Source organism: Pleurodeles waltl, chromosome 3_1 (assembly GCF_031143425.1).
Source record: "Pleurodeles waltl isolate 20211129_DDA chromosome 3_1, aPleWal1.hap1.20221129, whole genome shotgun sequence".
NCBI lineage: Eukaryota > Metazoa > Chordata > Amphibia > Caudata > Salamandridae > Pleurodeles > Pleurodeles waltl.
The window spans coordinates 1,896,657,276-1,896,673,387 of record NC_090440.1 but is presented as its reverse complement, the minus strand read 5'-3'; the positions used below and the strand labels follow the sequence as shown (position 1 = coordinate 1,896,673,387).

The window sequence follows — 16,112 nt, the reverse complement described above, 5'->3', positions numbered from 1 at the left end:
TTGTAGGAAGTCCAACCTGCAAAAAGATGGTATTCTAACTTTTGGCTACTGTGCAGACCACCATGTGCCTCAGTGGACTACTTTCTGACATTACGTGGTCCATAATTACCCAGGGGCGGCCCCTCCGCTATGGAAGAGGAGCAAAGGCAGCAGAAAAATAAAATGATAATAAAATTATTTTATTTTTCTGCTTACCCAGTACGCAGAGTCTAGGGTGGGGTGGGGCCAGCATCCTGTGCGTCAGCAGGGGAAAGGAGGAGTATTAGGCCGGCAAACCGACATGCACACTTAGAACTCTCCACCCGAGCTGTGTTTCGCATCAAGGTGGAGAACCAGCGCAGGCTCCTACTCCCTAACTGAGTGGCATTTCAGCCCACTCAGGGCAATGCTGACGCTTCTCTCAATAGCATGAGAGAAGCGTCTGGATTGAGTGGGGAGGGGAGCAAGAAGAGAAGAACCAAGGCAAGGGGAGCAGAAGAACACAGAGGGCTGCAGCGGCAGGTAAAACATTTACATTTTTTTTTTTAATTACTCCACCCCTCCCTGTGCATCCTTCCTTGCAGCAGCCACCACTATAATCACCAAGATGTCATTGTGGAGGTCCAGGTGTACAGCTTTAGGCAACCCCTATTCTCTGAAATTGGAGTCGCACTGGGGGAAGCTTTGTCTTTTATCCAGACTTACAACTCATTTCTAAGTGCTGAAAATGACAGGTTTTAGTGTTGCCCAGTTTACCTCAGAAAACTAGAAGGCTGAGTCACCCTTGCCTGAATTCAGACTTGTGACCTGCCTACAAATCAAGGAATAGGTCAACGTTGAGTGTTTAACTTACTGAGTCATCCTGTCTAGATCACATTAACTCTCACTATGTGAACTTATCTCTGTCCTTAATTTTGCTGTTTGCAAATACAGTATCTGTCTCTCACATTTCACTTTCACTTTAATGATCCACAGTAGGTGGTACAAACTGTCACGTCGGAGGCATCCTCGCGCTCCGGATCCCCCTGTGTTGTGAGTGGTTTGTCTCCAGAAGGGGAAGCTGAGGTCACCTGAATGATTCATTGGACCTTCCGTTGTAGTTGGAGTCAAGTACTTTGGTTTTGGGTCGATGCTCGGGGTCTCTCCCTCTGTTGGCTCTTCTCTGGCCCTTTTTCTCTCCTGTCTACTGCTGCCTTTAGGTGCTGGGGATGCGGGGTCTGGGTTGGCAGTTGGTCTGGGGCCGTGGCAGAGTGGTGGGCCTGAGAGGCCCCCCCTGTTGTTAGTTCACTTTTTGGGAACAGTGTGTGCGGGCCGGACAATTGGTGTGTCTTGGGAGTGTTGCAGCGTAGCCCGGACCTGAATCTGGCTATCGAGCGGGAGCGTCGATTGTTCCCCACTTCTGGGCACTAGAAGTGATATCGGGGTACACACACGTTTGGGCAGACACTAGTTGTGGGAGGTGTTTACCCGGGGTGGGATGGGGGAATGTTATGTGGGTTCTAGTTGGAATTGGCATTCTGTTTTTGACACTGTGAGCACTGTGGGCATTCTCCTGTTGAGAAGGCATTGGATTATCGGGTTGCGCATGCGCCGTGCCGGAGGCCAGTGTTGGGGGGGGCTGTATGTTGGTGGGGAGTGGGCGGTCGAGTACGGTATTGGACCAGGTGGAGTGGAACAGAATATGGTGGGTACCCTGACATGCATAGGTACATGGAATGTTAGAGGATTGAATTCCTTTGTGAAGCGCTACAGAGTATATACTTATCTTAAGCAGCTTGGTGTACCTATTGCTCTCCTACAAGAGACTCATTTGGTAGAAAATGAAGCGCAAAAAGTGCAGAAAAAGTGGAGGGGGCAGTTTTATTTGGCAACCTATTCCTCCTACACTAGGGGGGTCTCTGTTTGGATTGCTCCCGGGACTCCCTTTACGTTAAGAAGTCTATAAGTGGATGTGCAAGGTCAATACATATTCTTACACGGGGTATTAGATAGCCGGGAGCTCTGTCATTTGAATATTTATGCCCCTAACACTGATGATGTGGTGTTCTATCATCAGCTCCAACAGGAATTAATATCTTACACTGGGATGCCCATTTTGTGGGCTAGTGATTTTAATAATGTCCTAGATGAGTACTAAATAAGGACCCGCCAAAGATGAACACTAAGTCGCACATGACTGCAAAATTGCGGAATGTTATGAGGAATTTACATTTTGTAGATGTGTGGAGAGAGAGATGTGCCCCACCTCTAAAATATTTTCGTGTTACACACCCACCCATGGGTCTTACAGCCGCCTGGATAGATTTCTCCTTGCCAATGACGGATCACTTGACATCCGCCGAGTTGTTTATCAGGTCCGGTTCTTATCGGACCATGCCCCTCTCCTTTTGGAATGCAAAACACACATACCCAAGCCTGCGATTCCCCCTGTGGCGTCTGCGGCCTGACCTACTAGGTGATCCCGAATATAAACAAGACCTTCAAGGTGTGCTGAATGGTTATTTTAGTACAAATTGGGGTACAACTACGGCCCGAGGCATCGAATGGGAGGCATTGAAAGTAGTTATCATAGGGGAAAGCCTCAGTAAAACGTATGGTATCAGGAAGCGCTTTGGACCAGGAGCTCACACAACAGGAAGAAGTATTGGCAGCCTTACAGCGCCAAGTAGATGGGTCGGAGTCGGATTGTCTTGAGGTGCGTGTCAGAATTGTAGACCTCTGGGATAGACTGGATAATTATGTCCACCGGAATTATAGGCAGCAGCTGTTTCGGGAAGGGGACCGCTCAGGGTGTATGTTGGCTTGGCTCCTCCGCTGGGAGCATCCTATTCCCATCATCCAGAAGCTCCGCGCTCCTTCTGGCAAGAAGATTTTAGGACAGCTGGGGGTGAATTCGCACCTGCGAGAGCACCTGCGGAATATTTATGCCACGCCATGTGGTGTAGATGTGACCCGGAATACAGGAGCACTTGGATGGTCTATGGATGCCTCGCCTTACAGAGGCCCAGTAGGAGGAACTGGAGAGGGAGGTGTCTTTGGATGACCTGATGGAGGCGTTGGGAGGTATGGCATCCAGGAAAGTGCTTGGTCCTGACTGGCTACCAGTCGAATTTTACCAAACTCATCCATCTGTGATTCTGCCGCGACTGTTGGAAATACTTCATGAGGCGCGTAGTGAGTGGCTTCTCCCGGAGAATATGCGGGAAGCATTGATAGTCATACTACCGAAACCTGGGAAGGTGGCTGACGACCCGGGCTCCTATAGACTGTTATCCATGCTAAATGTTGATGTTAAATTATTAGCTAAAGTTTTGGCCTCTCGTTTGAGTCGAGTGGTGACACATTTAGTACAGGGAGATCAATGCGGATTCATACCGGGGAGGGGGACTCATATAAATATACGGCGCTTAACACATATGCGACACGAGACCCATGACTCCACGTTTTCCGCAGCCCTGGTGGCTCTTCATTTGGAGAAAATGTTTGACACCTTATCCTGGGAATACTTATGGGAGGTGATGCGTAGGATGGGTATCAGCCCCGTCTTTCTGTCCTGGGTGCGTCTTTTGTATCCGTGTGGCAACAAGAACCCATATGATATCACTGTATGCAGATGATGCCCTGGTGTATGTCACAGACCCGGAGCGAGCGGTCCCCCTCTTGTTGGGTATGTTGGACATTTTTGGGCAGGTGTCGGGCCTCCAAGTCAATAGGCACAAAATGGTATTATTCCCGATGGCAGGTCTGTCGGTGATGGCGGCGCCAGAGTTACCCTGTTTGGGGCTGTCCTGGGAGACTGAGGCCCTCATTACAACTTTGACGGGCGGCGGAGGCCGCCCGCCAAAGTTGCGCCGCAGGAATACCGCACCGCGGTCTGAAGACCGCGGCCGGCATTCTGAGTTTCCCGCTGGGTGGGCGGGCGGCCGCCTTAAGGCCGCCCGCCAGCCCAGCGGGAAACAACCTTCCCACGAGGACGCCGGCTCGGAATCGAGCCGGCGGAGTGGGAAGGTGCGACGGGTGCTACTGCACCCGTCGCGTATTTCACTGTCTGCTATGCAGACAGTGAAATACAAGCGGGGCCCTCTTACGGGGGCCCCTGCAGTGCCCATGCCATTGGCATGGGCACTGCAGGGGCCCCCAGGGGCCCTGCGACACCCCCTACCGCCATCCTGTTCCTGGCGGGCGAAACGCCAGGAACAGGATGGCGGTAGGGGGTGTCAGAATCCCCAAGGCGGCGCAGCAAGCTGCGCCGCCTTGGAGGATTCCAACGGGCAGCGGAAAACCGGCGGGAGACCGCCGGTTTTCCTGCACTGACCGCGGCCAAAGCGCCGCGGTCAGAATGCCCTGCGGGGCACCGCCGGGCTGTCGGCGGTGCTCCCGCCAACCGCGAGCCTGGCGGTCACAGACCGCCAGGCTCGTAATGAGGGCCTGAGTCTTTTTCATATTTAGGCATTAAAGTGACGCGCTCCCCACAACTGCAATTTACTTTAAACATGGGAAGAGTACTGGAGGGCCTCTGCGCCTCTGTTCAATTCTGGACCTCTCTCCCATTATCGGTTATGGGTAGAATCACACTTAGTAAAATGATTGTTCTTCCCCGGTGCCTGTATGTTATGCAGAATTCACTCTATGAGCTTTGTTTTGTTATTATTCCGCCAGCTGGGTAAACTGCTATTATCTCTAGTCTGGGCGGGCAAAAGATGTAGAGTCCGCATGGAACTCTTGACATTGGACCTAGTTAGTGGGGGTTTGGGACTGCCAGACCTCTACCTATATTACCTAGCAGGGTTACTACAGTATGCAGTTGGGTGGTGTGAGGACACTTCCAATTGAGAAAAGGATTTGTTAGCTGGCTCTGTCTGTGTGGAGCGTATCCCGCATATACTAATGGGGGGCTCTAGGGTTCCGCAGGGCACCCCCCTATTTGGTGGAACAGGTATCAAGAGCTTGGGAGAGTGTGGTTGTGCACGTTCTACGCAGGGCCCCGTATGCACGCCTGCTTCCACTATGGTGGATCCGACCCTTTGTCAAGGCCACTGAGGTGATTGATTTTGCGAAGTGGCACGCAGGTGGTTGTAATAATGCGGGTGACTTATACCACAGTGGCACGTTCATTACAAGGGAAGAAGCGGGGTCCCTGTTTGGAGTGGGTCGGGGGCAGTTCCTACATTATGCGAACATTTTGCGGACTGCTAGAGGGATCTGGGCGTCATTTCCAGAGGAGCCAGCTGAATCCTACCTCCTGGTGACTCTTCTTGACCCTGGAGGTGACCGCGGTCTCCTGTCCCGAACTTATAAAGCTCTCAAGGGTGACAGGCTAACTGGGACGCAGAGGAGCAGGGGCTGCTGGGAATCTGACCTGGGAGTGGCGCTCACGGATGGGGAATGTAATAGAGCCTGTTCACTGGTCCGGGATGCGACTAGCAATGCTCGATTTAAGTTGACGCACTTCTATTACTTGCATAGAGCATACCTGACACCTCAACGCTTGCATAGAATATCCCCCTCAAAACCTTACAGCTGTGGCCGTTGTGGGGCTCCGTCGGCTTCATTTGATCATATGGCATGGGTCTGTAGCTCTGTCCAACCCTTTTGGCGTCAGGTAGTGGAGGCACTTAGGGAGGTCACGGTTGTGCGAGTTCAGGCAACAATGAAACACTGTTTGCTGGGCCTGCTCCCTGTCCCTAAAAAGAGTCGTAAAATGGGGTATAGATTTGCATTATCTTGGCGAAGAGGCGTATTGCAATCCGGTGGGCTAGCCCACACCCCCCGCTGCGTGCCGTTTGGCTGAGTGCCGCTTGGTTGAGTGACTTGGCTGAATGGGCTATCGCAGAGGAGTGTCACCTACAAAAGGTTCGAGTGGATGAGCATGCTGGCTGCGACTTGGAGCTCTGGCGTGCCATGATTAATGAGTTATCTGGTGTGCGAGAGAGTGAGGGGGAAGACAGACGCTTCCACTTGCTGAACTCTGCCCATAGTTAGGCCATTCAAGGAATGAGTTTAGGGGTTATAGAGGCATAGCTGTGAGTTATGGGGTTTTATGGGGGGGGGTGTCTCCAGGGCTGGCTTTTGATGTGGGGATCGTCATGAGTGGACCTCCTCCTCATCTTCATCCCTGACTTGTATATGGACTGTTGTCCAGTGGCCCCCGTGTGTCTCCCCTCCCCTTGGTCACGTGTGCGTGATGCCTTCGATGTCATATGGGCATTTGTTGCACTATCTTCTGTTCTCAGTGCTTGCTATATTCACAGTGTTCTGTTTGTTTGATAGTTAATGTATTGAAATGTACTGCACTAAATTTGTAGTGGTTGGTGCCGCTAATCAATGTACCTACTGAGTATGTGGTGGTTGGGTTCGGCCAGTCTAGTACCATAAATGTTTTATTTTTCTGTGCCTACTAGGTTAGAGCACAATGTGTGGTCCCGGGTTGGGGTCTCAAACTGGTACTGCCATTGGCCGGTCTGCTGACTGTAATTTCCCGTAAATGTAATCTGCTATAATGTAGTGCATAGTTATATGTGTTCTTTTCTATGCATAAATAAACAAATTTAAAAAAATGATCCACAGTAGATTGGTTTGTTATGAAATACTCTGGTTGTTCCCATCAAAGTGTTACATGCCCTCACGCTCTTGTTTGCACCTGTTTGTTACTAGTGTTCTTATTTTGCTTGGACTCCATTCTTAGCAACAGTCAAGAGTGTCAGTGTGACTTTTGTTAAATTTACTTCACACAAACGCTATGGTTTCTGATTCCTACCCAGTCCGATTACAATATAGCTCTTATTATAGGCCACTGCCAAGTATAATACTGGTCATTAAAGGCCCTTTGTGGAAATATTTGCGTGCGCACTTAATTCGGGCGAATGAGCGGATATTTATTTAAGATGCTTTGTATTCAGTCACGAGCTATGTTATTTTATTGCAGAAGCTCGACTAGAGAAAAACATCGTGGCTACTTTAATTTTAATGATAAAGCACTTTATTCAGAGACACCCTATCAACCAGGAAAATTTCATTCACACCCACGGAGTTGCTACCCTTGGAGTTTTGCTGCAGAAGGTAAGAAGACACCTAGTGGTTGCACTGATGTTGAAGGTGTAGTCTCTGAGCTGGAGGCTGGTTACGGTGGTGGTTTGTAAGTGAATAGGAATAATTGCATGACTGATTGCATCATAATGTGTAGGTGCGCTATTTATTGTTTGGTTGCTCTGGGGGGGTATTTTACTAACTCTTTACGTGAATAAAAAAAGCTCAGTTTGCTACCATACTTTACAATGTCTTTGTAGAAAATGTAAAAAAACCAAAAAAACTTGCAGGGTTAGAATATTGCAAGAAAACGTTTTCTACTGTGCTTACCCATTGTATTACTCCCTAGTTCATATCAGAAGATGGTGATAGATCATGAGTGGTAGGATAAGGGGTGATTGAGACACAATGGAGAAAGTACACTTTAGTTTATTTTGTGGCTATGGAAGAATGTTTTCCATCTCACAAAGGACCACGAATGTACATATGCCTACATCATGGCTGTTTTCCATTTTTGACCTGTGGGCAATACTTCCTCACTTGGTGAGATTACAAATTTATTTGCTATGCAAGAATCTGTGCACTAATTCATTTAACACATTCATAGATAATACGCAGTCTGCCCACATCCAGTGGTTTATTTGAGTCATTGCCTTTTCTGTTTTTTTTTTTTTTTTTTTGCAACAGAATGAATGGATTGGACCCAGCTTCTTTTGCTCAGGTTATGTGACTACCTTATGCATGCCTCCGAATGCCATATGTCACCTAAAATTTTTCACAAATCTTATTAGGTTTTCCTTTTCTTGCTACAGAAAAGGAAAAGCAATATAAGCAATAACAGAAATGATCAGAAACAATGTACAATAATTGCTGACTCATCTGAAATGCCCCTGTCGTTCGTGACCCCAGCCACTGGGGCGTAGCTATCAGTTGTGCAGCCATTGCAGTGGCACTAGGGCTTTGAGGGCCACTTCTTCCCTTGCAAAAAGCAGTTAAGGTGAAGAAAAAAGTGATAAATCGAGAAAAGAGTTAAGGATCAAGTGAGAGTTATGAGAAAGATGACAGGGTGGAAGTTGATGTGGAGAGAGAGAATGAATGGGAGGGAGGACGTAGGAGGCACGAGGAATGAAATGGGGAGCTGAGTGAGTAAAGGCAAGCAGATTGCAAATCTAAGAGACTTGTAATCAGGGGCATAGCTTAGTCATTGAGATTCGAGGTAGGTGAATCTCAAATTTCCCAACTAAAAAAGCAGTGGGCTGCAGGGTGTGGGTGAGGTGGCCAAAGTTCAGGGTGGACTGTTTCCATGAGGAGCAGGGTCAGTACTGATTTGCCCTTGTCTAGAGTGGCACAGTGGGTGAAAAACAGTGGTTTGAATGCTACCGCGGACGATTGCCACTGGTTAGACTATTTGCAAGTATTCATCCCCTTTTGGGTGTTCATTCGCCAGTAGTAGGCCTGGAAACCTTAGACTGGTGCAGCATCAATGTTTGTGAATTCCAAAAAGTAGTACATTTGCACCCATCCATGGAGTACTTCTGTGGGTGCAAATGTACTACTTTTTTGATAAACCAGTCACTATATATATGTAATTTCTAAACCCTGAAGCCCGTCCTCATGGGCCTGGTAGCTCTTCCTGGGAACCCGTGACTATGGTCACGTTCAACACTACGGCCTCTAGCCCTTGACCTAAGATCACTCATTTTAAATGTATTTTCACTGCATACACTCTTCTTCGTCCCTACTCTGAGAAGCCTTGATGGTAGAGCTGGCAAATTGGTGCATGTAGGCAGTGCTCCATGATTCCAGTCCTCACTTTTTCCAAATCATTTTCCAAATCATTTTACCAAGTGACTTATGAACCTATGTTCACCATGGAGGCGGGGATGGATGTATAGAGCCATATGGGACCATACAGGAGTCCAACTTCCTTCCCTCCGAGACAAATGGAATATGGATATTGGTTGGAACTCCACAACACTAAATGGGCTAGAGCCCTCGAATTTCCACACAAAGTCTCCAGTAACACTGGGTTTCAAAACATTCAGTTTGCTATACTCCAAAGAGCATACCTTACACCGCATCAACTGAACTGTTTCTTTCCCATGGCTGCTCACTCTGCCAGGAGGTCTCGGCTGACCTTCAGCTTATGCTTTGGTCCAGATGCCCTCTTACACATTACTGGCATGCCATCCAGACTACACGTGAGGTAGCTGAACTTCCATACATCGCCACCTGATAAGCTTGTGCCCTAGGCATCTTTAAGCATGGGAAGCGCATGGTGGTCATAGAGTGTTGCTTTGCTCCTGGCTAAGCATGTTATTCCCCTCAACTGGCGCTCCTTGTGACCTCCCAGGATGGCACTGTTGCATAGGACTGTGAAGCGGTGGGGCCGAGCCCGAGGGTAGGCGCTGCACCTTGAGGAGGTTCAGCACATCCATAGGCGCCCCATCTCACCAGCAACCGATGCCCTTCTTGAATAGTTACTTACCCTCACCGATGATTATACACTCCCCCCATGAGTCATGCATTGTACCCTACCCCCTCGCTGCAACTTTCTCCTTCCAGGCCGGGCCATTGATGCCCCCTCCCTCCTGTGAGGCCCATGGCATCCCTCTCACCTCCATCCCCACCTCAATTCTCCATCCCCCACTGGCCCTCCTACACCTTGACATCATTGTTATCTTCTCTCCAGCATTGCCCTGGTCTCTGACCCTCCCCCATCCCTGGTTTGTCTCCCCTTTCTTGCTGGCTAGACGTGAGCCCTTGTTAAATAAAAGTGACTGACGACCCCATGTACTAAACCCGAGTTACAAATGGAAGTCTGGCTTGGGTCTAAGAGTTGGTGCACAAGCTAAGTCATGAACACATTTGGCATGTATATTATGCAGTAAACAGTATGTAAAAGTATGATACAGACCCTTCAAAATAAAAAAAAAGTGTATGTTCGATGGCATATGTCGCTGCAGATACACATGTTTCGCACAGTCCGCTGCCTGGTGTTGGGCTCGGAGTATTACAAGTTGTTTTTCTTCGAAGAAGTCTTTTTTGGTCACAGGACCGAAGGACTCCTCCCTCTTCGGCTCCATTGCGCATGGGCGTCGACTCCATCTTAGATTGTTTTTTTCCGCTGTCGGGTTCGGACGTATTCCTTTTCGCTCCGTGTTTCGGTTCGGAAAGTTAGTCAGAATCTCGGAAGAAAGCGTCGGTATTGTTCCGTTCGGTATCGGGATAGTTAGGTACATCGACACCGATCATCGGAAGACTTTGGGGTAGCTTCGATTCCCCCATCGGGGCCTGGTCGGCCCGACCGCGTGTGACATCGAAGCCGATGGAACGGACCCCGTTTCGTTTCTGCCCAAAATGTCACAGTAAGTATCCTTATACAGATCAGCACTTGGTCTGTAACTTGTGCTTGTCCCCCGAGCACAAGGAGGATACCTGTGAGGCCTGTCGAGCCTTCCGGTCCAGAAAAACACTCCGGGACCGAAGAGCCAGGCGTCTACAAATGGCGTCCACGCCAACAAAACAACGTTTCGACGACGAAGAGGAAACATTCTCGGTTCCGGAGTCAGAATCCGGAGACTCCGACGTCGAACAACAGCAACAAACAGTGAGTAAGACGTCGAAAATTAAAACCATCGAGAAGACAAAAGCCCAGGGGACGCCACTGCCAACAGGCCATGGCTCGACCCATAAAACCGGCGACCCGTCGAAGGCGCCGAAAAAGGGCACGCCCATAGCGAAGACACCCGACTCCGGTCGAGGGACCGCCATGGAGCAACCTCGGAGCCGAGATAGCGGCTCCGAGAGGCAAAAACAAGATGCCGGCACCGAAAAACATCGGCACCGAGACACACTGCCGAAAGCCACAAAAATTCTGTCGGTGCCGAAGCCGAAAAAAGATTCTCTCTCGGCGCCGAAAAGTTCCACACCTTCATCCTACACAGAGGAACAAGGAATAAGTGGCCAGATGCACAGATTTGGACAAGAGCTCCAAAGTGTAGAATCAGACTACACACAAAAGAGACTGTACATCCAGCAAGACACAGGGAAGATATCAACCCTTCCCCCAATAATGAGGAAAAGAAGGATCGGACTTCTCAAGGATGACGCACAACCACAAGCCAAAGTGGTTAAAAAAGTCGCGCCTCCGCCCTCTCCACCACAACAGTCATCGCCGGCACAAACACCGCCACAAATGCACTCACCAGCGCAAACTACCATAAGTCAAGATAATCAGGATCAAGACGCTTGGGACCTATATGACACCCCAGTGCCGGACAATGATCCCGATTCATACCCCACAAAGCCGTCACCGCCAGAGGACAGTACCTCATACTCGCAACTGGTGGCTAGGGCTGCAGAATTCCACAATGTCCAACTGCATTCCGATCCTATAGAGGATGATTTTTTATTTAACACCCTCTCGGCTACACATAGCCAATATCAATGTCTCCCAATGCTACCAGGGATGTTACGGCACGCAAAACAAATTTTTGAAGAGCCCGTAAAATCAAGAGCCATCACCCCAAGGGTGGATAAGAAATACAAACCACCACCCACAGACCCAGTGTTTATTACTTCGCAGTTACCACCTGACTCCGTAGTAGTAGGGGCAGCTCGCAAGAGAGCAAATTCCCAGACATCTGGCGACGCCCCACCTCCGGACAAAGAAAGCAGAAAAGTTGATGCGGCAGGAAAAAGAGTAGCATCACAGGCAGCCAACCAGTGGCGCATCGCAAATTCTCAAGCGCTGCTGGCCAGATATGACCGCGCACACTGGGATGAGATGCAACTTCTCGCAGACCATCTTCCCCAGGAATACCAAAAAAGGGCGCAGCAAATAGTTGAAGAGGGACAAACGATCTCAAACAATCAAATCCGCTCTTCACTGGACGCAGCCGATACTGCAGCGAGAACAGTCAACCCTGCTGTCACCATAAGGAGACACGCTTGGCTCCGCACTTCAGGCTTCAAACCTGAAATCCAGCAGGCTGTCCTTAATATGCCCTTCAACAAGAAACAACTTTTTGGCCCTGAAGTGGACACAGCCATTGAAAAACTTAAAAAGGACACAGACACGGCCAAAGCCATGGGCGCACTCTACTCCCCGCAGAGCAGAGGCTCTTTTAGAAAAACTCCATTTAGAGGGGGGTTTCGTGGCCAACCCACAGACACCACCAGCCAACAAACAAGAACCACACCATATCAGGGTTCATTCCAAAGGGGAGGTTTCAGGGGATATAGAGGGGGTCAATTCCCAAGGAGTAGGGGAAGATTCCAGACTCCAAAAACACCTCCACCTAAACAGTGACTTTCAAGTCACACAACCCCTTCACTCAACACCAGTGGGGGGAAGACTAAGCCAATTCTACCAATCTTGGCAGCAGATTACAACAGACAATTGGGTATTAGCAATAATCCAACATGGCTATTGCATAGAATTCCACAAATTCCCACCAAACATCCCTCCAAAAACACGCAAAATGTCACCACAACATTTAGAACTTTTAGGACTAGAAGTTCAAGCACTACTGCAAAAGGATGCAATAGAGTTAGTACCAGTACAACAAAAAAACACAGGAGTTTACTCCCTGTACTTTCTAATTCCAAAAAAAGACAAAACATTAAGACCAATATTAGATCTCAGGACACTAAATACCTACATCATATCGGACCACTTTCACATGGTCACACTACAAGACATCATTCCACTGCTCAAACAGCAAGATTACATGACCACATTAGACCTAAAAGATGCGTACTTTCATATACCGATACACCCTTCTCACAGAAAGTACCTAAGGTTCGTATTCAAAGGAATACATTACCAATTCAAAGTGTTGCCATTCGGAATAACAACTGCACCAAGAGTGTTCACAAAATGTCTAGCAGTAGTAGCAGCACATATCAGGAGTCAACAGATACATGTGTTTCCTTACCTGGACGATTGGCTAATCAAGACCAACACAGTAAAAAAGTGCACAAACGACACCACATATGTCATACAAACCCTTCACAAACTGGGTTTCTCCATCAACTATACAAAATCACACCTCGAAGCGTGTCAGACACAACAATATCTAGGAGCAACCATCAACACATCAAAGGGAATTGCCACTCCAAGTCCACAAAGAGTGCAAGCATTCCACAAGGTAATAAGTGCTATGTTTCCAAACCAAAAGATACAAGCAAAATTTGTGCTAAAACTTCTAGGCATGATGTCATCATGCATAGCCATTGTCCCAAACGCAAGACTACACATGCGACCCTTACAACAGTGCCTAGCATCACAATGGTCACAGGCACAGGGTCAACTTCAAGATCTGGTGTTGGTAGACCGCCAAACATACCTCTCGCTTCTATGGTGGAACAGCAACAATTTAAACAAAGGGCGGACATTTCAGGACCCAGTGCCTCAATACGTTATAACAACAGATGCTTCCATGACAGGGTGGGGAGCACACCTCAATCACCACAGCATTCAAGGACAATGGGATGTACACCAAACAAAATTTCATATCAATTACCTAGTACTGTTAGCAGTATTTCTAGCGTTAAAAGCCTTTCAACCCATAATAACACACAAATACATTCTTGTCAAAACAGACAACATGACAACAATGTATTATTTAAACAAACAAGGAGGAACACACTCAACACAATTGTGCCTCCTAACACAAAAAATATGGCAGTGGGCGATTCACAACAACATTCGCCTAATAGCACAATTTATTCCAGGGATCCAAAACCAACTAGCAGACAACCTTTCGCGAGACCACCAACAAGTCCACGAATGGGAAATTCACCCCCAAGTTCTGAACAAGTACTTTCAAATTTGGGGAACACCCCAGATAGATTTGTTCGCAACAAAAGAAAACGCAAAATGCCAAAACTTCGCATCCAGGTACCCACACCGCGAATCACAAGGCAATGCTCTATGGATGAGTTGGTCAGGGATATTTGCATACGCTTTTCCCCCTCTCCCTCTCCTTCCATATCTAGTAAACAAGTTGAGTCAAAACCAACTCAAACTCATACTGATAGCACCCACATGGGCAAGACAACCTTGGTATACAACTCTACTAGACCTTTCACTAGTACCGCATGTCAAACTACCCAACAGACCAGATCTGTTAACACAACACAAACAACAGATCAGGCATCCAAACCCAGCATCATTGAATCTGGCAATTTGGCTCCTGAAATCCTAGAATTCGGACACTTAGACCTCACACAAGAATGCATGGAGGTCATAAAACAAGCTAGAAAAGCTTCCACTAGACACTGCTATGCATCTAAGTGGAAAAGATTTGTTTGCTACTGCCATACCAATCAAATCCAACCATTGCATGCCTCTACAAAGGACATACTTACTACATTTGCAAAAAGCGAATCTCGCTTTTTCATCTATAAAAATACACCTCGCAGCAATATCTGCTTACCTACAAACTACTCATTCATCGTCTCTATTTAGAATACCAGTTATTAAAGCATTCATGGAAGGGCTAAAAAGAATTATACCACCAAGAACACCACCAGTTCCTTCATGGAACCTTAACATCGTCTTAACAAGACTCATGGGTCCACCTTTCGAACCCATGCATTCCTGTGAAATGCAATATCTAACCTGGAAAGTCGCATTTCTCATTGCAATCACATCCCTCAGAAGAGTAAGTGAAACACAGGCATTTACCATACAAGAACCATTTATTCAAATACACAAAAATAAAATAGTTCTAAGAACAAATCCAAAATTTCTACCAAAAGTAATCTCACCATTCCATTTAAATCAAACAGGAGAATTGCCAGTGTTCTTCCCACAACCAGATTCCGTGGCTGAAAGGGCACTACATACATTAGACATCAAAAGAGCACTAATGTACTACATTGACAGAACAAAGCTAATCAGGAAAACAAAACAACTGTTCATAGCTTTTCAAAAACCACACATAGGAAATCCAATCTCTAAACAAGGCATTGCTAGATGGATAGTCAGATGTATTCAAACATGCTATCTTAAAGCCAAAAGAGAATTGCCTATTACACCAAAGGCACACTCAACCAGAAAGAAAGGTGCTACAATGGCCTTTCTAGGAAACATTCCTATGAGCGAAATATGTAAGGCTGCAACCTGGTCTACGCCTCATACATTTACTAAACACTACTGTGTAGACGTACTAAATGCACAACAAGCTACAGTGGGTCAAGCTGTACTAAGAACATTATTCCAAACTACTTCAACTCCTACAGGCTAAACCACCGCTTTTAGGGGAGGTAACTGCTTTATAGTCTATGCGAAACATGTGTATCTGCAGCGACATATGCCATCGAACTGAAAATGTCACTTACCCAGTGTACATCTGTTCGTGGCATTAGTCGCTGCAGATTCACATGTGCCCTCCCGCCTCCCCGGGAAGCCTGTAGCCGTTTAGAAGTAGATCTTAAATCTTAAACATTTGTACATTTGTAAATAATTATTATAAACTTTTTATGTACATACGTATTCACTCCATTGCATGGGCACTATTTATAGCAAACAACTCCATCCTCACCCTCTGCGGGGAAAACAATCTAAGATGGAGTCGACGCCCATGCGCAATGGAGCCGAAGAGGGAGGAGTCCTTCGGTCCCGTGACCAAAAAAGACTTCTTCGAAGAAAAACAACTTGTAATACTCCGAGCCCAACACCAGGCAGCGGACTGTGCGAAACATGTGAATCTGCAGCGACTAATGCCACGAACAGATGTACACTGGGTAAGTGACATTTTCATTCTTTGACATGCAGAAATGTTTCATCTTAGTACATCAGACTATGGGGGTTATTACAACTTTGAAGGAGGTGTTAATCCGTTCCAAAAGTGACGGTAAAGTGACGGATATACCACCAGCCGTATTACGAGTTCCATAGGATAAAATGGACTTGTAATACAGCTGGTGGTATATCCGTCACTTTACTGTCACTTTTGGGACGGATTAACACCTCCTCCTAAGTTGTAACAACCACCTATATCACTACATTGACATAAATTTGTTAAGTGATAGTTTGTAAACATGAACTTAGAAACAATGCCTTGCCCCCTCCTCCCAACACCAATACCATTAGT

At 47.3% G+C, this 16,112-nt stretch overlaps 1 protein-coding gene across 4 annotated transcripts in view; it reads left to right on the top strand.

Annotated features, from left to right (window-relative positions):
- The window catches only part of NBEAL1 (neurobeachin like 1), a 672,403-nt gene that overhangs the window by 351,452 nt on the left and 304,839 nt on the right, over window positions 1–16,112 (top strand). For all 4 annotated transcript variants that reach the window (XM_069226032.1, XM_069226034.1, XM_069226033.1 and 1 more), the window contains exon 20: window positions 6,905–7,038. In XM_069226032.1, coding sequence (XP_069082133.1) covers window positions 6,905–7,038 — 134 coding nt within the window. The remainder of the gene's footprint in view (window positions 1–6,904; window positions 7,039–16,112) is intronic.